Source organism: Muntiacus reevesi, chromosome 2 (genome assembly GCF_963930625.1).
Source record: "Muntiacus reevesi chromosome 2, mMunRee1.1, whole genome shotgun sequence".
Classification (NCBI taxonomy): domain Eukaryota; kingdom Metazoa; phylum Chordata; class Mammalia; order Artiodactyla; family Cervidae; genus Muntiacus; species Muntiacus reevesi.
In genome coordinates, this window is record NC_089250.1 from 231,768,525 (window position 1) to 231,793,513 (window position 24,989).

Sequence of the window (24,989 nt, forward strand, 5' to 3'; positions counted from 1 at the left end):
GCACCGCCTACAATCTATTCCCTGCGGAGCTGGCGGCGACCTCCGTCCGGCCTCACCCAGCCTCGGGGGCCAGGAAACTGAGACTGGAGGCGGCACGCGCGTCGGGGGCACCCTGACGCCCAGGTACGTAAGACCCCCACCCCCGCTCCCTAGACGGAGTCGGGACGGTTGGATCGGGCGGTTGCGGCTCCCAGACGCGCCGCACCGCAGCCTCTGTGACGCACGGCGCGGCCTCTGGCGCTGGACTGGCGGCTCGGCCCGGCGGGGGCGGGGCAAGCGCGGGAGGGAGGGGCGGGGCGGGGGCGGAGCGAGCGGGGCGGAGCCGACGGAGGCCCCGCCCCAGGCCCGGAGGAGCAAGGACGCTACGGAGCAGGCGCGTCCTCCCCCCCCCCCCGCCCCCCGCCGCCGCCGCCGCTGCCGCGCCGCCGCCGCCGCCGCCGCCGCCGCTCGCCCTTCTCAGGAGCTGCCGCTGCCGCCGCCATTTGCACGGGGACCCCGGTGACAGGGGCTCGGCAGAGGGGCGGAGGGAGGGGGGGAGGGCCCGCAGAGCCCCCGAGGGCGGGAGCGACGCCGCCGGCGCCGGCCGGGCTCCTTGCGCGACCGCGCCGCCCGCGGCGGGCCCCGAGCAGCAGCAGCAGCGGCAGCGGCAGCGGCAGCAGCAGCAGCAGCAGCAGCAGCAGCCGAGGCCGGGCGTGCGCCTGAGGCGCGGCGGCGGCGGCGGCGGCCCTGCGGGCAGCCGGGAGGGGCGGGGGCAGCGGCCGCCGCCGTTTGATGGATCCGAGGATCGCCTGGTTCCAGCCAGAGCAGCTCGGACCGTCCAACAGTCTGTGGATGCAGATCTGGGAGACCACCCAGGGACTGAGGAACCTCTACTTCAACCACCACTGTCACAGCAGCGGCGGCGCGAGCGGCGGCGGCGGCGGCGGCGGCAGCAGCACGGCCACCGGCGGGAGCGGCAGCAGCACCGGCAGCCCCAGCGGCGCGGCCCCGGCCCCGGCCCCGGCCGGCATGTACCGCTCCGGGGAGCGCCTGCTGGGCGGCCACGCGCAGCCGGCGGAGCAGCGGGACTTCCTGCCCCTGGAGACGACCAACAACAACAACAACCACCACCAGCCCGCGGCCTGGGCCCGTCGAGCCGCCGCGGGCCCCTCGGCGTCCCCGTCCCCCTCGGCGTCCCCGTCCCCGCACTCCTCGACCGCCGTCCCCGCCGCGGAGCCCGCGGACCCAGCCTCGGGCAGCAGCAACAAGAGGAAGCGGGACAACAAGGCTAGCACCTACGGACTCAACTACAGCCTGCTGCAGCCCAGCGGAGGGCGGGCCCCGGGGGGCGGCCGGGCAGACGGCGGCGGGGGCGTGTACAGCGGGACCCCGTGGAAGCGGAGGAACTACAACCAGGGAGTCGTGGGGTGAGTGGTGGCCTTGCGGCCTGGTGGCCTGGCCCTTGCACACGCGCAGCCGGGCACACGCCCACAGAAGCGGGGCTTGGGGGGGAGCCTGGGTGAGGCCCCCCCAACCTCGGCCTTCCTTAGTTACTGGTCCTCAGGGGGCTGATGGCCATCCCTCCTCCGTCCACACCTTCCCCCAACCTTCGTTAGCAGTCCACACCTTTGCCCCCTCCCTCTCAGCTCCACGCCTTTTCTGGACATCCTCTCAACCCTCCACACCCTCCCCTCACCTCCCTTAGTCATTCACAGCCTCCTTTCTAACCGTTCACATCTTCCCTGGACCACCTCCCCCCACCCCCGATCCATCCACTCTTTCTTCCCATCCCCCGCCCCCCCCCCCCAGTCAAACACACCTTCTCTCTCTTCTCTCCCCAGCCCTCTAGCCCTCCCCACCCTGCCCCCCATCATCACACCCCAAAATGAAGTCGCTTAGCACAGGCAAATCATTCATTCCCTGAGAACATTCCTGTGTTAGTGCCTTTCCACGGTACCGGACCTGGAGGTGCTTTCCTTGCCAAGAATAGAAACATCCAGAAAGCTCCTCCCCCTCCCCCAATCCCAAACAGGAATCGTGGCAGCCCTGAAAGGCTTTGCTGGCTATTGACCCTTTGGCCCATCTCTCTATTTATTTCTTAGAATTTCCTATGTTAGTGATGCCTTGCTGTGTCGGGAGTGAGGAATGAGGTGACAGTTAAGCTTAGGCTGGTTCAGATGGTGAGCTCTTCTTTTCAGGCAGATGGAACTTTCTAGGAGTTCATGGTCTTTGGCCCCAGTTTCTCACTGTCAAGTTGTCCTCCTGGCAGAGACAGCCGATGCTTTTCATTCTAGGGGGTAACTTTATGCTAATAAGTGAATGTTGCACCACTAATGACTTTCTGTTTAAAGTTCAGCTGTTACAAAATGGAATCTTACCTGATCCCTAGTGAATTGTGTACATAAGCAGGGACTGGTTCCAGGTAGATTTCCCCTGTGCTGGGATAGATTACGAAGTCTTTTTACAAAAATTTTGTAAAATGAAGGTTTTGGGCTATGTGTGTTTGTGCGCGTGTGTGTAGCTTGAGTATGGAGAATGAGCTTTAAAATTGCTTTTCACATTTCAGATCCTGTTTTACATCGTGGGTTACAAGTAGGCAGGTGAAATCACCATTAATAGTCCCTTGTGGAACCTTTTCTTAGATTCACCCATTCAGATCTGCCCTGCTTTGGCAAGCAGAGAGAGTTCTGTGTACCTTTTTGAAGGTCCGGGTAAAATGAGTTGGTGGGTTCCATCTGCTTCTAGTGGGCTGGTGTCTACTCTATGCTACTATTACAACTCCCACCCTTTATGGGAAATGCAGTCTAGCGTTTTAAGACTGGCACTGGGGTACATGTCAAACCTATCCTCACTTTCCAGGGGGGGATCATTTTGGGTTGAGTCCTCTAATGCTAAGCTTCAAGGGCGCTCTCCATGGTCATCTTCTTTCAATAAAAGGCTCATGGTTCCATCCTGATAGCATTTCTAAGATGAAGCATAAACCTGTGGTTTGATGACAGGCAAATTTATATTGAGGGATTCTGATAGTTTCATTTCACAGGAATAAGCTCCAGTTAAGTAACCACTGCCAGTTAAAACCTCCAAGTTCCCTAATTTCGTTTTACTGAAGCATCTGCCTATGTATGTAGCAAAGGTGTATTCTAAATCCAAAATGCTGACTGCCTCTCTTTTTGATACCTTAGAAATTCCTTTTTACTTGCTAATTTAATGTTGAGGATACTGTAAAAGGCTCACATTTGAACTTAGGTAGAAGCAAGATACTCTTAGTCCTGGATTCAAATACTACATTGTCCTCAAAGGGATTAAGGAGACGAGTTTCCATTTCCAGAGTAATTGCTGTTTAAATACCGATTGTAAACCTATCTTAAAACTGATTATCGATTCAACATTCTTTTGCCTCCTCCTTTAGAAGATGTCAGCAGTTACATTTTTTAAATTTTATTAAGTGGGACCTAAGTGTTTTGTAAAGAGTGCCGAGTGCTTAAAAATTCTTTTTGTGATTTATGGATCCTTATTTCTTAACTTTTAGGAAAGTCTTGCTGTTTTTAATACAGGTATTTAAAACTGAATTCAAAATGCACCTCAATGTTATGCTATTCTGAGATTAAGTATAGTAGGACCATTGCAAGTTCTTGGGATGTGACTGACATTTAGCTAATAGGTTAAAAAATTGTCGTGATCCTTGGCCTCTGAACTGGCATGACTGTTCAGGTAGGGAGAGGAAGAAAAAGCACATGAACAGTGGGCTGGAACCCCGGGGCAGCTGGATGCACACTGTGTCTCACATCTGTCATCTGTCTGTGTTCTGTTTTGCCACAGCAGGTTGACTTATTCCCTGAACACTCCAAGATACAGTTCAAAATCCTGAGTTCATTGCTCATGTTCTTGATTTTTTTTGTGCTTTCTCTAAAATCTTGTAGTGCTTGTTTCATGCTCTTGGTATAGTTTGCTTATGTTTAATTTTCCTTTTATGTATATGTTTTATCCACTAGGTCACTAGTTAAGATGAAACTTCTTTCTTCCTTTCTTTTTTTAGTTGAGGTAAGATGGAAATTTCTTAAATATAGAGTAAGATGTTTGCATTAGCATCCTGAAGTCCTCATAGTCCTCTTTCAAAAGGACTCCTCTCATCTGAGCTTACCATCTCAGCCTTCTCCAGGTATCCCTGATCCAGGGAGTTTGTTTGCTTTCCTTTTTTTCTTTATAAAGTTGCTTTCACTTAAGGGGATTCATTCCCTTCCGTCGCTGGCTATGGTGTAGGAAGAAGTCCACCTGCTCCTGGTTGTTCATGAAAATGAGCTTTAAGCTCTTTCGAAGATTTAATTTTTGATCATCATGGAAAAAGAAGAGATGACATAGAGTAGCAAACATAGGAAACTTTTGGAGATTCAGAGTCCTTGGTCCTGAGCCCAGGTGTTGAGAAGCTTCCTTTAGAAGGTGCTTGGTGCTTGTTCAAGCTCATGAGGATAGGTTTATGTTGGCTACGTGGCCAGAGGTGTAGATACTTGTCCAAGGCTTGGATGACTTGTTCAAAATATGTTTTCGAGTATGAATTTGACAGTGTAACATCAAGAAGTCTCTGCTGGGAAACTTAGGTTTAAGGAATAATTTCTTGAACTGGAATGATGGGGATGGAAATGGGAAAGAATGAATGTGAGAGGTACTGCAAGGTAAGAATGGGAAAGATTCTAACTCCCTTCATGGATTTAAATCCATGTTATTAATAACAGCTTTGAATTTGAGTGACTGGGGAAATGTTAATGTTACTGTAGAACATAAGGATTAAGACCATTGGTCTGGAGCAAAAGGTACGGTGATGTTTAGATGGAACTGTCTAGCAGGGGGATGAAAAACAACTGAGATACAGTTGTTTTCACTGCAGTGGGGCAGTGTCCTTCCTTGTGAATGTTGTACAGCATAGCACAGTTAAGTCCAAGATGCTGACACTGTTCTTCAGCACTGACCTTACGGCCTCTTTCTATTTCTCCACAATATGATCAGTGGGATTGATGTTAGTGCTGGCTCCAAAGTGATTGGGCAGGTTAGCATGAAAGAATTTAGAGGCCTTAGTCGAAGAGCTTGTTCTAAGTATAATTTGGTGGTGCTAGTGATAAAGAACTCGCCTGCCAACGCAGGAGACATGAGGGATGCTCAAGCCCTGGGTGGGGAAGATCCGATGGAGAAGGAAATGGCAACCCACTCCAGTATTCTTGGCTGGAGAATCCCATGAACAGAGGAGCCTGATGGGCTATGGTCCATAGGGTCGCAAAGAGTCGGACACAACTGAAGTGACTTAGCACATAATTTCTGTGTATTTGCATATGTAGCCCACAGGAATTCTTCAGTGCGCTAGGACCTTCAGGTTACTGAGTTTTTCTGTATTTGGGTGCTGAAGTGTGCTTTCAAGAAGACATTAGGTTTTCTGCACTGTAGATTCTACACTAACAATGTAATTCATATTTGAGAATCTCACATCTGGTATACTGTGTACAACTAAGCTGCTTCCATGCCACAACTTACCTGTCTAAAATCTGTGACAATGAACAGTGTCACCCTGTCAGAATCATTGGCATTTTAGCCTGTGGAATTTTTCTTCAGTACCCTTTAAGTTTTTAGATGTTGAAAGGCAAAAGGGAACAGTGACTGGAGCTTTCTGGAATCTACCCTGGGTTCACACACACCGAAGGTTTAGCTTCTTTTGGAAATGAAGCATAAGAGAGGGATACCAGGAAAGTCTAAGGTGGGGAGGAGGAGGGCATGTGTGTTACAGCAATCCGGTCCTGCTGTGATAGATGGCCTTACATCACAACTTCTTCCATGAAACCCCTACCAGTAAATCCTAGTGTTAGGAGTCTACAAGGTCCATGGGAAGAAAATGTACGGGCTCCCTTGCTGATACTGAACTGATCAGATAGTTGCAGTTAGGTATTCTTATACCTGTTGAAGCTGAGAAAAATTTAAGGCACTTTTCTAGGGAAAGTAGAAAAGCAAGGTGTTGTGTGATTTTACTCAACTTACTACTTTTCCTTTAGAATAAAATTTAGTGGAGAAAACTGTTTCAGGATCACACCCACTGCACTGAAGACTGTTAATCATTTATGCACACATAGGTATGGAGTAGTCTTGAAGGGGCTATAGGCCAGAGAGGATGCTCATTGGAGAAATAGGGTCCAGCTCCCAGCTGCTGACTGAAACTCCTGTTTTGACTCTTTCCTGCAGAGCTGGCTGAATAGCTCAGCCTGCTTCAGGAATTCAGAGGACGGCCAATAGAATGTTCTTTGTAACCCTCAGAATATTTGTTAGGGACTCTGTTGCTACAGAACACCAAAAAGACTTGCAATTCACTTTTACTATTTTTGACATGACACAAAATTATTTTTTTCTAAGAGTATTTATTGATGTTGAGGATGCCCTCAAGCTAGACTTTTCATTAATTTGAACCCAAACAGCAGCTGGTAATTTACTCCATCCCGTAAGTTACTTGATGATATTAGAGTCTTCTGTTTACTTCAGGGCTTTGGGTCATGTTGAAGTTAGAGTTAAAAGATTTTGGGAAAAAACTGAATGTGGAGATGTTTTTGTTGTGTACTGGCTCCTTAATCACTTGAACAGTGTCAGAGTGTGAAAAAAAAATCTTGCCATGTGCATAAGAGATTTCATGTAGTATCTGGTAACAGATCTCTGGAATTGTAGCTCAAGTCATGCTTTCTGCTAAAATAGTTTGAATAATATGCAGAAACCTATGTTTTCAAATTAATTGCTTTATTAAAAATACTCTATTCTGTAAAAATGCTCATGGAGCCTTTTTACCATGTTCCATATACTAACATATACACTATGTTAAGCCTTTTGTATTTGTTATATTTTTCTCATGCAGTAGCCCCATCTAATTTGTTTTAAACTTTTTATTTTGAAATATAGATTCCCAGAAAGTGGCAGAAAATAATACAGAAAGATCCCATGTTCCCTTCACCTAGTTTCATGCAATGATCACATCTTACGTAACTATTGTTTAATCTCAAAACCAGGAAATTGGCATTGTTATAATCCATAGCATTACTCAATTTCGCCAGTCCTGTGTACACTCATTTGTGTAGTGTGTGTATGTTTAGTTCTGTGCAGTATTACATGTGTAGATTTGTGTGACCACCACCACCGTCAAGATACAGAACTATACCATCACCTCATGCTATCCCTTTATTTTCCTGCACACATCCCCTCGTTTCTGACCTCTAGCTACTAATCTGTTCTCCATATTTACATTTTTCTCATTTTGAAAATGTTGTATAAATGGAATCATATAGTAGTTTGACTTTTTTCCTTTTACCGTAATTCCTTGAGTTCTATCCAAAATTTTGTATGTCTTAATAGTTCCTTCCAGGTCTTAGTTGCACATGCTGGATCTTTAGTTGTGGCGTGTGGGATCTAGTTTCCCAACCAGGAATCAAACGCAGGCCTCCTGCACTGGGAGCCACGGGACCAGCAGGAAAGCCCAGTTGTTCCTTCCTCTTTAATGCTGAGGAGTGTTCCAAAGGGCTTCCTTGGTGGCTCAGCGGTTAAGAATCCCCCTGCAGTGCAGGAGCCGCAGGAGACATGGATTCGATCCCTGGGTTGGCAAGATCCTCTGGAGGAGGGCATGGCAATCCACCCCAGTATTCTTGTCTGGATCGCATGGACAGAGAAGCCTGGAGGGCTACAGACCATGGGGTCGCAAAGAGTTGGACACGACTGAAGGGACTTAGCGCGCATGCATAGTGTTCCAAAATTTGGAAGTACCACAGTTTAACGATGGAAGGACATTCCAGAAGAGCTTGTATATAGTTTTTGGCTTTTGCAAACAAAACTGTTTCATGAAGTACACATTTTTATGTAAATGTAAGTTTTCATTTTGGAGGGATAAATGCCCAAAAGTGCTGGGTCATTTGGTAAGCACATATTTTGAAAGAAATGGGTAAACTGTTTTCTAGAAGAGTCACTGTATCAGATTACATTCCTGCCAGCAATGTATGTGTGATCTGGTTTCTCTGCATCCTTGCCAGCATTTGGTATTATCACTTTTTTATTTTAGCTGAGTAGCAGTAGTTTATTATGCTTTTATCATAATAACCTTCTCAGGAATAACTCCACCTAGTTTTAACTTTAATTTTTATTTTAAAAACTTCTTGGCAGTATTGAGAACATCTGCAGTTAAAAATCTAAGTAAAATTGACTTAAAGGGGCCTTATTTTTCGATTTGCTTTGATTTTAGCAATATCGCTTGAACTCTCTTATCTTTGAATTACTTTGCAGTGTTCCCTTTACATGTTTCTTTTTCTTGGAAACTGGAATGAAGTAGAGTTTTATTTAACTAAAAACATGTAAAAGAGTAACTGCAGAGTTGATTTCAAAATTTAGAGTTCTTCTTTTCATATGTTTTGAGTAACCTTTATCTTCTCTTGGTTTGGCTGTATTTTGGGGGAATAAACTCTGTGCTTAGTGGGGATTTTTTGTTGTTGATGGTGGTAGTAACAATATTTTTATATCCGAACAATGCCTTCAGACTGTGTAGAATAAATATTTTATCTTCATATCTCTGCTAAAATAAACTGTGTTTCATTGGATCCATTTTCTGGCCTGAGAATTGGGACCTGGTCTTTAATTTTTCGTTAGCAATCCCTTGGAGTCACTGTTTCGATTTTGTCAAAATAACATAACTTTTAGCACTGTCACGTTTGTATTATAAGTTAAATTTATTATATTGTAAATTTCTGCCAAAGCAAGAGTAAGGATGCCTTGGGATTGTGGTTGTGGAGTTATTGTCTAGTAATTTGGATTTGGACTTCCCTTGTGGCTCAGCTGGTAAAGAATCTACCTGCAATGTGGGAGACCTGGGTTCATCCCCTGGGCTGGGAAGATCCACTGGAGAAGGGAAAGGCTACCCACTCCAGTATTCTGGCCTGGAGAATTCCATAGGCCTTATAGTCCATGGGGTTGCAAAGAGTCGGACACATGAGCGACTTTCACTTTCACTTTGGATTTACTAAAGTGTTAGGCTTGTGATCAGGTTTTAAATTTGATGTCTTTATTCTTTTATTCACCCTTTGTTTTCTTCTCTGTTTGAGGTGTTAATACCACTGTTTGTTAGGATACTTGTTTTTAAAGCCAATATATATTTATTTGTTACTTAATAAGTGCTAATTGTCAAAAAAATAGAAAAATACAGCTAAACCAAATGAAGAAAAAATAGCCCCTCTAATACTACTACCAGCACATAGCTACTGTTAGCACATTTTAGACTTTTTAATGTATGTATACATGTATTTCGTTTTTTCTATCATTATGGACTATGGGTATGCTTAAATTTTTTTTTTCCCCCTATTTAAGGAAAAAATTTTTTTAAATAACAGAAATGTATTCTCTTGCAGTCTGGAGGCCAGAAGTTAGAACTGGTTTCTAAGATTGTTTTCTACTTTGGGAGAAGGGCCTCAGACTAGTGTGGGCATACTTTTTTTTTTAAGACTTGAAATTTTTTTAAATTTATTTACGTTTGGTTACCCAGGGTCTTCGCTGCTGCGCACAGGCTTTGCGGTGAGCAGGGATTGCTCTTCACTGAGTGCCCGGCTTCTCAAGACCGTGCTTCTCTCATTGCGGCGCAGAGGCTCTGCCACACGGGCTTCCGTAGGTGCGGTACTCGCGCTGAGTACTTGTGGCTTGCCGTCCCTAGAGTGTGGGCTTCAGTAGTTGTGGTGAAGGAGATTTGTTGCTCCAGGGCCCGTGGGATCTTCCTGAACCAGGGATCGAGCCTGTGTCCCCTACATTGGCAGGCGGATTTCCATCCACTGTACCACCAGAGAAGTCCTATGGGCATCCTTTTTTGAGTTAAAAAAATTTATTAATGTAACAAACATCTTGCATATGAAATACATTTCTACAGCATTTTTAAATACCACATTACCTTTAGTATGACTCCGTGTACCTACTGTGTGTGGACGTGATATTTCCTTGTTTGAATGCACCTTAATTTATTTCACCAGCCCCCAGCTGAACATTTAGTTTGTTTTTCCAATCTTTTGTTTTTTTATAAAAGATGTGTTTTTAGCTAACCCTTTGCCCCAGAGAGGATTATTTATTTTTCTACTTATTTTTACTTAGATAAAATTCATATGCTGTCATATTTGCCCTTTTAAAATGTACAATCCAATGGTTTTTAGAATATTACAAGATTGTGTCATCATCACAGCTATCTAATTCCAGAGCATTTTCATTACCAAAGAAAGAAACCCTGTACCCATCATTGCTCTCCACTCTTCCCTTCTCCTTCAGATCCTGGGAGCCTCAGACAGACTTTCTGTCCCTGTGGATTTATGATTCTGGATATTTCATAAGAATGGGATCCTGTAATATGTGGCCTTTTGTGTCTGGCTTCTTTTTGTTTAGCATGTTTTCAGTGTTTATTCATGTTGTAACATGTATCAGTCCTTCATTTCTTTTATGCCTAAATATCCCAGTGTATGAATATACCACATTTTCTTTATCTGTTTATTAGCTGGTGGACATTTGGTTTGTTTCCATCTTTTGGCTATTATAAATAGTGAAGATGCATGTATAGAATCTTCTGTGGATATGTGTTTTCATTTTTCTTGGGTGAGTGCCTGGTAGTAGAATTGCTGGATTATATAAAGTGGCTATAGTATTTTTCATTCTCAACACCAGCAGTGACTGAGGGTTTCTAGTTTCTCCATGTTCTTGTCAACACTTTGGATTATCTGTCTTTTTGATTATAGCCATCCTCGTGAGTGTGAAGAGGTATCTCATTGTGTTTTTTATTGCATTTCCCTAATGATTAAGGAAGTTGTTGAGCATCTTTGCATGCGCTGGTAGGCTGCATGTATGTTTTCTTTGAAGAAATGTCTGTTCAGGTTGCTTGCCCGTTTTTTCTTTTTTTTGGTGGATTGTCTTTTTACTGTTTATTGTAAGAGTTCCTTATGTATTCTGGATTATAGACCCTTATCAGATAGGTGATTTGTAGGTACTTTGCCCCATTTTGTGGATTGTCTTTATACTTTCTTGATATTATCCTTTCAAGCAAAAGTTTTGTTATTTCTATTTTATAAATTCCAATTTGTCCATTATTTTTTTTCTGTTGTTTGTGCTTTATGTGTCATGTCTAAGAAACCGTTGCCTTATCCAAGATCACAAAAATCGACCCTTATTTTTTCTTTTAAGAGTTTTACAGTTTTAGCTCTTATATTTAGGTCTCTGATCCATTTTGAATTAACTTTTATACATGGTGTGAGGTAGACGTCCAACTTCATTCTTTTGCCTTGTGGATATCAGATTGTCTCAGCACCATTTGTTAAAGACTGTTCTTTCCCCTTGAATTGTCTTGCCACATGGTTATTTCTTGAGGATAAAGTTTTAGATTGGAGAATGTTTATATCTTTTAAGGCTTTTTTCACATTTTCCTGTGGAAGATCAAGTCAGTTTACCCTAATGTCAGTAGTGTGCACGAGTCCAAATTTTCCCTAAATCTCCACCAATGCTGCATATTACAAATAAAAACAAATACCAATACAAAATAAAACAGTTTCTTGCCAATTTTATAGGTAACAAATAGAATCTTACCGATTTCATTTGTGCATGCCTTCACATTACTTGCCTGTGTATTTTTCTTTTCAATTTCTTATTTTCCTTATCTGTCTTTCTCTTAGAAATGTTTGTCTTATTAATTTGTAAGAGCCCTTGATCTGTCCTATTACAAATGCATGTAATTTAAACTTCTGATCTTATGATTTATAGTTTTTATTAGAATATAACTTACATAGAATAAAATTCACACATTTAAATTGTACAAGTAGATGACTTTTGGAAATATATACAGTTGTGTAACCATAACAGTAAGTAGGAAGAAGATATAAAATATTTCCATCACTCAAAAGGTACCCTCATGCCAATTCAGTCATTCCCTTTCCCCCCATCCTTTGCCCTAAGCATCCACTTTGCCTTTTCTGGGATTTCAATTAAATGTAATTTAATATATTACATACAGTATATAATCTTTTGCACCTGACTTTTTCTCTTACCATGATGTTTTGGAGATTCATCCATATTGTGTGTAGTATTGTTGTTTGTTAGTTTTGAATGCCAACTAGCGTTCCATTGTATGGATCTATCACAATATGTTCATCTGTTCTTTATGACCTGTAGATTTTGCAAACATACCCACTCTTTTTGGTTCTATATCACTTACTATTTTGTGACTCATCTCTGAACAGACCAGAATGAGCCACACATTTTTTGGTTGGAAAATCAACTGCTATATGCAAGCCACTGTGCTAGGCTTTTTGTGGGAAGTAAAGACAAAAAACATTCTCTGCCTTCTAGGAAATTAGGGGCTGGTTGGATAAACTATTAATAGATAAGGTGGAGAGGTTGCTTTTGACTAGTGAGATAAGGCAAACTTTGAGAAGAGTGGAGATTTTTGCTGTTTTGAAACATTGGTTAGGTTGTGGAGGATTGGAAAGGACAAATTGATTGTATGGGTTTCATATGATAAACCCTACAGGGTTAGGTTGGATATACAGTTGTCCCTGGATTCCATGAGCCCCCATCGATACCAAAATATGAAATGTGCACTCCCTTATGAAAAATAGTGTAGTACAGTGAATACAGTTGGCTCTGTCTGTCCGTGGGGTTTGCATCTGCAGAATCAACTGACTTCGACTGAAATTTTGATCCATGGATACGGAGGACCAACTGTGTGGTCTTTAGCATAATTGAGATAGATGGGGAGCAGGATCTACTATGATGGTTGACCTTTCTCAGGAATTGTAAGATCTGAAATTACTTCATTTCTTTAAACCTTTTTATTATGGACAATTACAAACAGTATGGAGTTAGAAGAGGTAATAAACTTCCATGTATTCATCATGCAGCTTTGATAGTCATCAACCCATGACCAAACTCATTTCACCTGCATGCCAATCCATTTCCATCCCACTTTATTTTGAAGCAAATCCCAAGTGTCACATCATTTTACATAAATATATCTATATATATCTCTAGATAAGGATTTTAAAAGAAACCATTGTCATAATACCATTATTACACCTGAACGAACAGATTACAGTAACTCCTTAGAAAGTGAAAGTCGCTCAGTCGTGTAGCCGTTCCCTTCTCCAGGGGGTCTTCCCAACCCAGGGATGGAACCCAGGTCTCCCACAATGCAGGCAGATTCTTTACCAGCTGAGCCACAAGGGAAGCCCAGATAACTCCTTAGTTGCATCATATATCCAATGTTTATATTTCCTCTCCCATAATTATTTTTTTTTAACAGTTTGTTCAAATCAGAATCCAGATGAGTTTCTTGCATTGCTATTGGTTGAAATGCCTTTTTAGTCTTCTAATCAACAGCTTCTCTGTCATCTGTTTTTCCCCTCCTATTAATTTATTTGTCGAAGAAATACTGGGCTGTTTTTCCTATAGACTTTTCTACTTTCTGAGTTTTGCTATTAATAATTGCATTCCTGTGGTGTCAATTTAATATGTTCTGTTGTCCCCCTGTTTTTTCTCTTAAGTTTGTATTTAGATCTAGAGTCTTGTCTAGATTTTTTTGTTGTTTGCAAGAATGCTTCATAGACAGTGGTGTGTACTTTCCCCAGGAGAGACATAGTGTCTGAATGTCTTTTTTTTGGTAATATTAGTAGCCATTAATGATCATTGTTTATATGTATTAGCTCATTATTAGGGTTGTAAACATTGTGATGTTCTTATTGTCTTGATCTTTTCTCAGTTATTAGCTGGAACACTCATAAAAGGAGAAACTTTTCCTTCTCAGCCATTTGGCTGTCTTGAAGGTACAATTCTCATAGGGAAAACAGGGTAAGAGTCAGAAAGGGGATATAACTTTTTAACTAGCTCTCTTAAAGAGCTGTCGTCCCTCAGGAAAGAGAAGCAAGGTGGGCTGCAAGAAGCTGAAGTGGGCTTTGGACCAGTGCTGGTGTGTGGGAAAGACAGTCATGAGCTGTCCTTGGCCTTTGGGCGGCGGCTGGGACTGTCAGGGGACCCCTTGGCCCATAGCCACACCTGACCTTTGCTTTCAGCTTGTGGTAGCTGAAGAAAACCACGATGGATGTAGTGGCCTGTGAGCCTCCGCTCAGGAGGCAGAATTCTCACAGCCTTACCTCAACAACCAGCAGTAGTAGTACATTTATTTTTTCCTTTAAATTAAACTTGGATTATGTGTCTTCATCTTGTGCTAATACTCTTTAGCCTTAGGCTAATGTAACCCACACAGCATATAACAGGAAGGATTCCTGCTGGGAGTAAATCTTGAACACTTTACCTCCAATCAAATACTTTTTTAAAAGCATCTATTTGCATATTAAAAACCATGTAGCAAGCTTGTAAAGGAAGACTCCAAGAAGATGACCTGAACTGAGCCTCTAGGTCATGGTTTGGCTTCAGCTTCCTTAGGAGTTTGTGGTCACCCCTTCTGGGGAGTCAGTAGGCAGGGAAACTGTAAGACCTGGCAAAGTGGAGATGTTCATGGATGTTTCTCTGCTGAAGTGCTGATCTGTCTTTCCTCCCCAAGAGCCTGGTGTGTGTGTTTTATTTATATCTGTGTGTCTGTATCTGTGTGTGTGTGTGTGTGTGTGTGTGATTTTTTTCTTGAGCAGTTTTATGTTTATGGAAAAATTGAACAGAAATTACAGAATTCTCATACTCCCTCACTTCCCCACCCCCACCCCAGTTTCCCTTTAATTAACATACTGTATTTGTAACACTCGATGGGGCATGTATTGATGCAGTATGATTAATTATAAAAGTCCATCGTGTAATTGGGATTAACTTTGTATTGTACATTCTGTGGGTTTGGCAAATGTGTATCATGACGTGTTTCCATCATTACACAGAATGATATCCCACAGGATAGTGTTACTGGCGAACTGCCCCATGTTCTTCCCATTCATCCTTTTCTCCCCGAGCCTCTGGCAACCACTGATCTTTTTGCTGTCTTCTTAATTTTGTCTTTTTCAGAGTGTTACATAGTTGGAGTCATACAATATGTGATCATTTCAGATTGTCTACTTTCACTTAGCAGCATGAGTTTGAGGTTCCTCTGTAGCTTTTCCTGACCTGCTAGCTCCTTTTTTTGGTTGAATAGTACTCCGTTGCGTGGATGTGCCACAGCTTATTTATCCAGTTACCTGTTGAAGGATATCTTGATTATTCCAGGTTTTGGCTGTTATGAATAAAGCTGAATGCAGGTTTTTGTGTGAATATCAGTTTTCAGCTACTTTGGGCTAGTACCAAGGAGTGTGAAATTCCTGAATGGATGCTAAGAGTTTATTTAGTTTTATAAGAAACTTCCAAACTGTCTTCCAAAGTGGAGACACTATTTTGTATTCCCACCAGCAATGAACAAGAATTCTTGTTGTTCCACATCCTCTCCAGCATTTGATGTTGCCATTGTTTCAGATTTTGGCCATTCTAATAGATGGGTGATATCGTATTGTTTTAATTTGCAGTTCCCTAATCATATATGATGTCAGGTATCTTTTCATATACTTATTTGTCATCTGTATTTTCTTTGGTGTGGTGTCTCCTTAGATTTTTTGCTTTTTTAAGATTGAAGTATAGTTGACTTACAATATTGTATTAATTTCAGATGTACAGCAAAGTAATTTGATATGGATTATACTCCATGTTTTGCTCATTTTTAAATTGACTTATTTATTGTTGAGTTTTAAATATTTTGGATACCAGTCTTTTATTAAATACGTGTTTTGTGAAATATTTTTCCTAATCTTTGGCTTGCTTGTTCATTCTTTTGATAGTGCCTTTTGCAGAGAAGAGGTTTTTTTCTTTTGTGAAGCCCAGTTATAGCAATTTTCTTTCATATATCATGATTTTGGTATTGTGTCTGAAAAGTTATGGCCAAACTCAAGGTCACCTAAATTTTTTTCTATACTATCTTCTAGGAATTTATAGTTTTGTGTTTTACATTTAGGTATATGAGCCATGTTTTAGTTAATATTTATGAAAGATAGACCATCTGTGTCTAGATTCATTGTTTTGCATGTGAGTATCCAGTTGTTCAGCACTGTTTTCTAAGAAGACTGTCCTTGCTCCTTTGAATTGGCTTTGTTCATTTGTCGAAGATCAGTGGACTGTGTTTTGTGTAGGTACATTTCTGGGCCCTCTCTTCTGTTCCATGTCTAATCGTTCCCCAGTACCACACAGTCATGATTACTTTAGCATCATTGTTAAGTCTTGAAGTCAGGTAATGTCATTCCTCTGACTTTATTCTTCTCTTTCTGCATTATTTTCACTATTCTGGATCTTTTGCTTTTCCATATATATTTTAGAATTAGTTTGTCGTTATGCACAAAATGTCTTGCTGGAATTTAGATTGGGATTTCATTGAATCTATAGATCAAGTTGTGAAGAAATGGAATAGCCCTCTATTTCTTTAGGTCTTTGATTTCTTCCATCAGAGCTTTCTTTCCTGAACTTATGTTGTTAGATTTATACCTAAGTGTTTCTGTTTGGGTTTTCTGCTAATGTGTATGGTAATTGCATTTTAAATTTTAAATTTCCATTGTTTGTTGCTTGTATTTAATATAGCAGTTAACTTTTTAAATAAGCTTTGTATTCTGTAACCTTACTAGAATGGTTTACTAGTCCTGGGAATTTTTTTGTTGTTTCTTTGGGATTTTCTACATAGATAATCATGTTAGTAGCAAACAAAAGCAATTTTGTTCTTTCTTTCCAGTACATATACTTTTATTTTCTTGTTTAGTCTTATTGTGCTAGTTCCAAGATGATGTAGATTAGGAGTGGTGAGAGTGGACATCTTGCCTTATTCCTAATCTTAGTGGGAAAACATCTAATTTCTTATCATAGCTGTAAGATTTTTGTAATATATTCTTTATCAAGTTGAGGAACTTCCCTTCTGTTTCTGGTTTGCTGAATGTTACTTTTTTTCTTTCCTTTTTTTTTTTTTGGCCACTCTGTGAGGCATGCAGAATCTTAGTAGATTGGTACAAAAGTAATTGCGGTTTCGGACTGCCAATTTTAAATCACTGTATTATAACTAGGCTCAAACACATCTTATTAATCAAAATAGGAACCATTACAATCAGCACATTTTTGCCACTGAGAAAGAAGTTTGTTTATTCCTATAGTGTAGGAATCTGTGCTTCAGGATTCGATGAACTCTTGGAGAGCATTTTCTGCCTCCTGCTGGTTGTGGAACGTTTTGCCTGCAACGAGTTGTCGAGAGGATTGAAGTAGTTATCCATTGGCAAGAGGTCAGGTGAATAAGGCAGGTGAGGCAAGACTGCATAGCCCAATTCGTTCAACTTTTGAAGCGTTGGTTGTGCAACATGCAGACAGGCGCTGTGGAGACAAATTGGGCCCTTTCTGTTGACCAATGCCTGCTGTAGTCCTTGCAGTTTTCAGTGCATTTCGTCGATTTGCTGAGCATTCTTGTCGGATGTCATGGTTTTGCCAGGATTCAGAAAGCTGTAGTGAATCAGACCGGCAGCAGACCACCAAACAGTGACCACGGCCCTTTTTCTGGTGCAGGTTTGACTTTGGCAACTGCTTGGTGCTTCTCTGTCCAGCCACTGAGCTGGTTGTCACCGGTTATCGTATAAAACTCTTTGTCACACATCTGATGTTTCGCGTTGTCTCCACTGCTTTATGACCCATTTTTTTTTTTATGACCCATTTTGAACTTGAATAAAAACATCTCTTGAGTTTGCTTTGTCTAATATCATTTTTATAGTCTAAAAAAATAAAACAGCAAGTGTCACTAGCAAAAGACATAAAGCGAGAAATGTGCATTAAAATGATGTATAATGTAACCACATTTATTTAATAATGTATTCCAATATCAAAGAACAAAATTCAGCAGCGTAAAAAGCACTATTACTTTTGCACTAACCTAATAGTTCCCTAACAAGAAAGCATGGAGTTCTAACCACTGGACTGCCAGGGAATTCCCTTGCTGAGCGTTTTTGATTGGGTGTTAGATTTTTTCCAAATGCTTTTTCTGTCAATTTAATATGTTTATCTGATTTTTCTTCTTTAGTCTGTTGATGTGATGTAAATTTATTTTTGAATGTTGACTCAGTCTTGGATACCTGGAATAAATCCCAGTTGGTCATGGTGTATAATTCTTTTTGTACATTGTTGGATTTGATTTACTCATATTTTGCTCATATTTTTACTTCTGTGTTCAGGAGAGATACTGGTCTGTAGTTGTTTTGTTCTTAAATTGTCCTTGGTTTGAGGATTAGGCTAATGGTCTCAGAGAATGAGGTAGAAACGTTCCTCTGCTTCTGTTTTCTGGAAGAGATTGTGGAGAATTGAGAGAATTTCTTCTTCAGTCTTTGGTAGATTTCCCTAGTGAACCCATCTGGGGTTGGTGCTTTTTATTTTAAGAGGGTTGTTAATTATTTAATAGATACAGGCCTATTCAGATTGTTGTTCTTGCATAAATTCTGGTAGATTGCCTCTTTCAAGGAATTGGTCAATTTTACCTAGACCAAAATTTATCAAATTTGTGGATTCATAATGTTCCCTTTTTGTCCTTTTAATATCCATAAGATCAGTAGTGATGACCCTTCTTTCATTTCTGATATCAGTAGTTAGTGTCATCTGTCTTTTTTCTCAGTTTGGCTAGAGGCTTATCCATTTCATTGATGTTTTGAAAGAGTCAACTTTGGTTTCATTGATTTTTCTCTATATATTTCTGTTTTTCTCTGATTTCTGCTCAAATTTTATTTTTTTATCCTTACTTTGAACATAATTTGTTCATCTCTTAAAGTTTCCTAATGTAGAAATGTAGATAATTGATTTTTAGATCTCTCTTCTTTTCTCATATTTGCATTTAGTGCAAATACATGCTGTAAATTTATGAATTTTCCTCTGTGTTCTGCTTTCCCTGCACAACACAAGTTTTGATAAGTTGTATTTCCATTTTCATTTAGTTCGGACAGTCTCTTGAGACTTCTTCTTTGACTCAAATTTTATTTAATTTTCCAAGTATTTAGTCTCCAAGTTTTGTATTTTTAATCTCCAAACTGTATTTTGGGATTTTCCCACTGTTGTATGAGACTTCAAAGTAACATACAGTTAAAAAAATCAGAATGAAACAACCCAAGTGTTCATTGATGGATGATGTGGTAATAGACACACAGTGGAATATCACTCAGCTTTGTGAAGGAAGGAGATCCAACGCATGCTGTGACATGGATGAAACGTAAGGATGTGCTAAGCGGAAAAAAGCCCGTCACACAGGACAGATGCTGAATGATTCTACTTCTGTGAGATATGTAGGGGAGCAGTTAAAATTCATAGAGACAAAAAGCGGAACAGGGATCGCTAGGGGCTTAAGAATGGGGGAGAAGAGGATGGGGAGTTAGTGTTTAATAAGTGCAGTTTCATTTTGAGAAGATTAAAATGTTCTGGAATGAAGTTTCAGGTATGCAATATAAACAAGTTCTGAAGCTGTATACAGCATAGTGGCTATAACGAATAATATTCTATTGTGTATTATGATTTGCTAAGAGAGTATATTTTTTTTTACATATTCTTACAGCACGTTAAAAAATTAAAAGGATAAAAAAGAAAATTAAAAGGGACAGAAAGAAACTTTTGGAAGGTGTTGGATCTGTTTCTGGCCTTGTTAGTTGGTGATAGTTTTACAAATGTAATATACATTAAATATTTTATGTGTCAATCATACTTCAATAAAGTAGTTTTTTTTAAAAAGTTCTGTAGATAACTAGTGGTGATAGTTACACAAGGTGTGTATATCTTAATATTATAGAAATGCACACTTAAAATGATTAAAATGGTAAATTTTAATGTATGTTTTACTACAGCTTTTGAAACTGGAAAAAAAATTAAATCAGAACATTGACAAAGAAAAGATTAAAGAGTTATTTTTAAAATTTCTTTATTCCAAATGTTTGTATTTGAGACTTTTTTGTGTTATGAGTAGTTTAATTTTCATTTGTGATTGATTTGATAGAATCTAATTATGTTCACTTAGGAATTCTTATGGTGTCATGAGGAATAGAACTTTTATGTAGATTAACACAGAATTGTGTATATGATGAACTGATACTCTCAGAAGAAATTCGTGCATTTATTTAAGGACACTCTGCTTATAGACTGGACTGATTTGTAGCCACATGGTAGAATCATCATGGAGTTTGAGATCAGAGGCTCTTCAGAGGTAATTTATTCCAGTCCAGTCCTTTTAAAAATCAATAATTTGAACCTCAGAGAGGTTAAAGGACTTTACCAAGTTTCAGAATAAAATTGGGGGGTTGATGTTTCACCTCTTCCTCTGGCTGCCGTTGTGTTTCCCGCAGCCCGTGCAGATAATAGTATTCTGCTTAATGAGCTTGGTAAGAGCAGTTCCTAAACCAGTTACTTCAACACAGAGTTCTCAGTCAGAGGAAGTTTTAAAAAAAAAATTAAAAAAAATTTTAATGACTGGAACCACTCCTCAGAGATTCTGACATAATAGGTCTGCAGAGGGTAATGGGGGCTTCCCTGGTAAACAACCCACCTGCCAGTGCAGAAGATGCAATAGATGCAGGTTCGATCCCTGGGTAGGGAAGATACCCTGGAGTAGGGAATGGTAACCTACTCCAGTATTCTTGCCTGGAAAGTTCCATGGACAGAGGAGTCTGGCGGGCTACAGTTCATGGAGTTGGCAACGAGTTGGACACGAATGAGCACACACGGGGTAATAATGGTTGTCATGTCATATTTAAAAAACAATCATATTCATGATGATGCATGCTCATCCATGCAGCATGGATTGAAAAGAACTGCTTCAAAGAATCTTTTTAAAGCATGGTTCTCAAACCTGTCCAATGGTCAGAATCCCCTGGGGAGTTCGGAACTCTCAGACCCCACTGCTGTTAGAAGCATTCCTAGTTGGAGGTGGGAGATGAGATGCTTGAAGTCCTTCACGATTACACTCTAAATGAAATGGCTTTTGCCTTCCCACTAACTTTTCTGTATTGTTTAAAACCAGACCAAGTGAATGAAAGGACTCAGAAATAGTTCATGTGGGCAACAGACGTCATCTTAATGAGGTGAAATTTGGCTAAGGCTTTGTAACACTTGTTTTTTGGATGTAAAGTAAAAATGCTTATTAAGGAATTTGAGATTATTAAGGGTTTAAAAAAATTTGATCTTGTACTTAAAGTGCTTTTGCCCTTTTTTCTGCGAGAATGGTGTCTGGGTTTGTTTTTAAGGAAGAGTATTTATTGTTTGAGAGTCAGGTGCTTTTTTGTATTTAAATGTGAAGATGGAGCACCTTCAATGCACTTTTTTAGTTTAGAATCAAACCATCTGTGTTCATATAGATTTGAATTCCCTTAATGAAATATCTGATAAATCATGTACAATTTATGACCCAGGGATTTTTGTTAAATTATAAGTATGTAATAAGTAAGGCACAAATTTTTTCTCCTTGTAAAAACTCAAAATGTTACAGAAAAGTCAGGAGTGTGGCCACCATTCTTTTTCTGTTCTTAGCCCCATCTTCTCCGTTGGAGGTAGTGACTGTTTCCAGTGTCCTGTGAATCCTCCCAGAACTTTTCCTACCAGATAGACTGGCCAAAGGGGAAAAAAAAACTATTTTGTAAATTTTGCTTTTTACCACATATCTTGGAAATTTTTTCATGTCAGTTCATGTGCTATGTAGAATTCTGTATAGTTCAGTTCAGTCGCTCAGTCGTGTCCAGCTTTTTGTGACCCCATGGAGTGCAGCATGCCAGGCTTCCCTGTCCATCACCAACTCCCAGAGCTTGCTCAGACCTGCCTGTCGAGTTGATGATGTCATCCAGCCATCTCATCCTCTCTCATCCCCTTCTCCTGCCTACAAATCTTTCCCAGCCTTAGGTTCTTTTCCAGTGAGTCAGTTCTTTGCATCAGGAGGCCAAAATATTGGAGCTTCAGGATCAGTCCTTCCAATGAATGTTCAGGACTGATTTCCTTTAGGATTGACTGGTTTGATCTCCTTGCTGTCCAGGGGACTCTTCAAGAGTCTTCTCCAACACCACAGTTCAAAAGTATCAATTCTTCAGTGCTCAGCTTTCTTTATTTTCCACCTGTATAGTTGCACCATAACTTTTAAAGCCATTTTCCCTGGTGGCGATCCCAAATGTTGTTCCCACCGTGTCCTTTTGCAGTGCTGCAGTGGACGTCCTTGTGGGTGCCTCTGTGTGTACTGTGCTGTGGTTGCTGGGGCAGAGTGCTAAACTGTCCCCCTGCCAGGCCATGCTGCAGAGGTGTTGGGTTGAGAAAGAGACTCAGGAGAATTTTGCATTCTTTGAGTTTGCAGGTATTTGAGTTGAAGACACAAGTGTAGCAGAACATATTCTTTTTTTGTTGTTTATAATTGTCAAAAATTTGAGGAGTGTTTGGGGTTTTCTATGCAGACCCTGAACGTCTGCATGCCTGGTGTCAGTGTGCTGACTGCTGACTTGGAAATAGTCGGTAAAAAATGCTGAATTAGGTTAGTGATGTGAAGATGATTAACAGATAATGGTAGCCAGAATAATTGTGTTAAAACAGCAAGCAATATCAAGAGAATTTGATGAGTTCTGCATTTTCTTTGGTGCTCGCCTTTCACAATAGTGTTAGAAACTTTAGGTTGTTTAATAATTTTTCTTGTGTATTTGATTCACTTGACTATGAAATAACAAATATGCCATTTCAAAGAAGTTCTTCATTAAAAAGTATGAACTGTATATTAAGTCCCCATTAAACTCTTTATTTGTGTGATTGTAAAAGATTCATTTAAAATATACTATTTTCTCTTACTTGAAAGGTCTTATTACTACTTCTTACATTTTGCCTGGTCTTTTCCGTGTATTTACATAGTCTACAATGTAGGTTTTTTGTTTTTTTTTTTTTTGAAAAGGTAGAACATATTTTTGTAGGTGATTCTACTAAGGTTTACTTAAGCGCTCCCCTATTGTTAGACATCTAAGTTGCTTTTTATTTTCTGTTGTGAATAAAGTGTGAGAAATATAAGTGTTGTTTACTTTTTCAGCTAGCTTCTCCATCTGTGTTCCTCAAAATAAAATTGCTGGATTTCTCATTATGTATTGCCAGAAAGGCTGTGAGGGTTAACAGGGAATGAGGGAAACTGTTACCACTTCTCTAAAGGCTCCCAGGCTCCTTTCCCCGCCCCCTCTCCCCCCACCAGTAAATTAGGCTTTATCAGTTTACTTATTTTTGTCTTAAAATAGTGGGTTTGAGATTTTTTGCCCCATGGGTTTGTTGGTATATGTGTTTGTGTTTTGAAGTATGTGTAAATGTGTTAGCTATATTTTTATTCTGCTTTGAAGTTTCACTAGTGTGTTAATGTTCTAATTTTTCTTACTCGTTTCATTTTCATATCTGCAAGTAAGGTAATAGTGAACTTGGCACCGTTGAGTTAAAACACTGGCAGTTTGTCCTTGGCCATAAGATCATATGCCCCAGGATCAGAGGTAAGACGAAGGACTCAGCAGTTCTAGAAATGGGTGGTTGTGTCTTCTATGGAAAAGAATGCCAAAGAGCTATTCAGGTTTCTGTAACTTTCCATAAAGTGAGACAGGGCTCCCTAAGCAATGGTAAATTTACGGACATAAACTATGTGCTCATTGGTAGGAAGTTAATGGTGAAAGGGGGTTTTGTATTTGCCTCTCTGCGGATGCTTGAAGATTATCCTATGAAACCAGCCGTGCCCAGGAGGGAGCAGAGGGAGGCAGGCGCAGATTCATGGACTCTCTAAGGACAGATGGGAAAGCTGTTGAGACTCTCAGATTAGACTGATTCTGCATTAAAAGTTCTGAATGTCTTAGATACGTGTTGACCCTGGGATTTCTAGGCCTCTTTGGTGATCTTAATATTTTCAGTATTTCAAAAAAAGGTGACAGTTTGCCTGTTACCTTGGTCCACGTGCTAAGTAAAATGTCACGTTGTTTTGTTTTGGGTTTATGTTAGGTGATTTATTACCTGGATATACATGTCTTCTTTTCATTGACGTACAGACTCTCTAGTTTTGCTTTGTGGTGACATACAAGTTAAGGCAGAATCTTTTTAGGGCTGAAATGGCAGCTTGTCCTTTGTATTTTTTCCCTAAACCATCTCACTGAGATATGTACAGTTCAGATATTTTCTCGTATATTCACAGTTATACAGCTATCATCAGAATAAGTTTTAAAACATTTTCATCATCCCCAGAACAAACCTCTTATCCACTTGCAGTTACTTTCCATCTCTACAGATTTGCTTATTTTAGACATTTCATAGAAATGGAATTGTATGATGTAGGTGTCCTTTTGCATGTGCCTTTTTTCACTCAGCATGTTTTTAGGCTCATCCGTGTTGTAGCGTGTTGTCATTTCTTTATGTGGCCGGTGATATTTCAGCTTGTCCACATTTTGTTTGTCCATTCATTAATTGGTGGAACTTGGATCGTTCCCACTTTCTGGCTATTGTGAATGACACTGCTGTGAACAGTTTTTGTGTGGGCACACACTTTTAGTTCTCCGGACAGATGCCTCAGAGCATTCCCACTGTTGGCTGTTAGTGTCGTTTCGAATCTGCTGTACTTTTACATCTCCCATACTTAAATGGAAATAGTGTTTTAGCTAAAAGAAAAGGAAGATCTAATCGTGTGTGTGTGTGAGAGAGAGAAAGAGGAAGAGAAATACAAGTGACTATGGATGGCACTAGGGTTATTTCCACCCTGATCTTATTTGTATGGTTTTGCTATAACTGGCAAAGTAGCAAAGCTCCAAGTTGCAGTTGTTGCCAAGTTCTGGCTTATTTGGGAATTTTTGTCTTTTATTGACAGTTTTTAGTTACCTGCAGTAAGTAATTATGAACCAATCTTAACTGTAATACTTAGCCTGGTATGAATTTCATTGTACGTTGGTAGAAATGCTGCAGTTTTCTGATGCTAAGCTAGGCAGCTTGGCCTGTGTCTGGGCTGTCTG

The 24,989-nt window shown here is 40.6% G+C and overlaps 1 protein-coding gene across 2 annotated transcripts in view; it reads left to right on the forward strand.

Moving 5' to 3' along the window:
• Positions 1 to 561: 561 nt before the first annotated feature.
• TENT4B (terminal nucleotidyltransferase 4B) overlaps positions 562 to 24,989 on the forward strand; it is a 65,699-nt gene continuing 41,271 nt past the window's right edge. For both annotated transcript variants that reach the window (XM_065925291.1, XM_065925292.1), the window contains exon 1: positions 562 to 1,406. In XM_065925291.1, the coding sequence (XP_065781363.1) occupies positions 772 to 1,406 (635 nt within the window). In that variant the 5' untranslated portion in view covers positions 562 to 771. The remainder of the gene's footprint in view (positions 1,407 to 24,989) is intronic.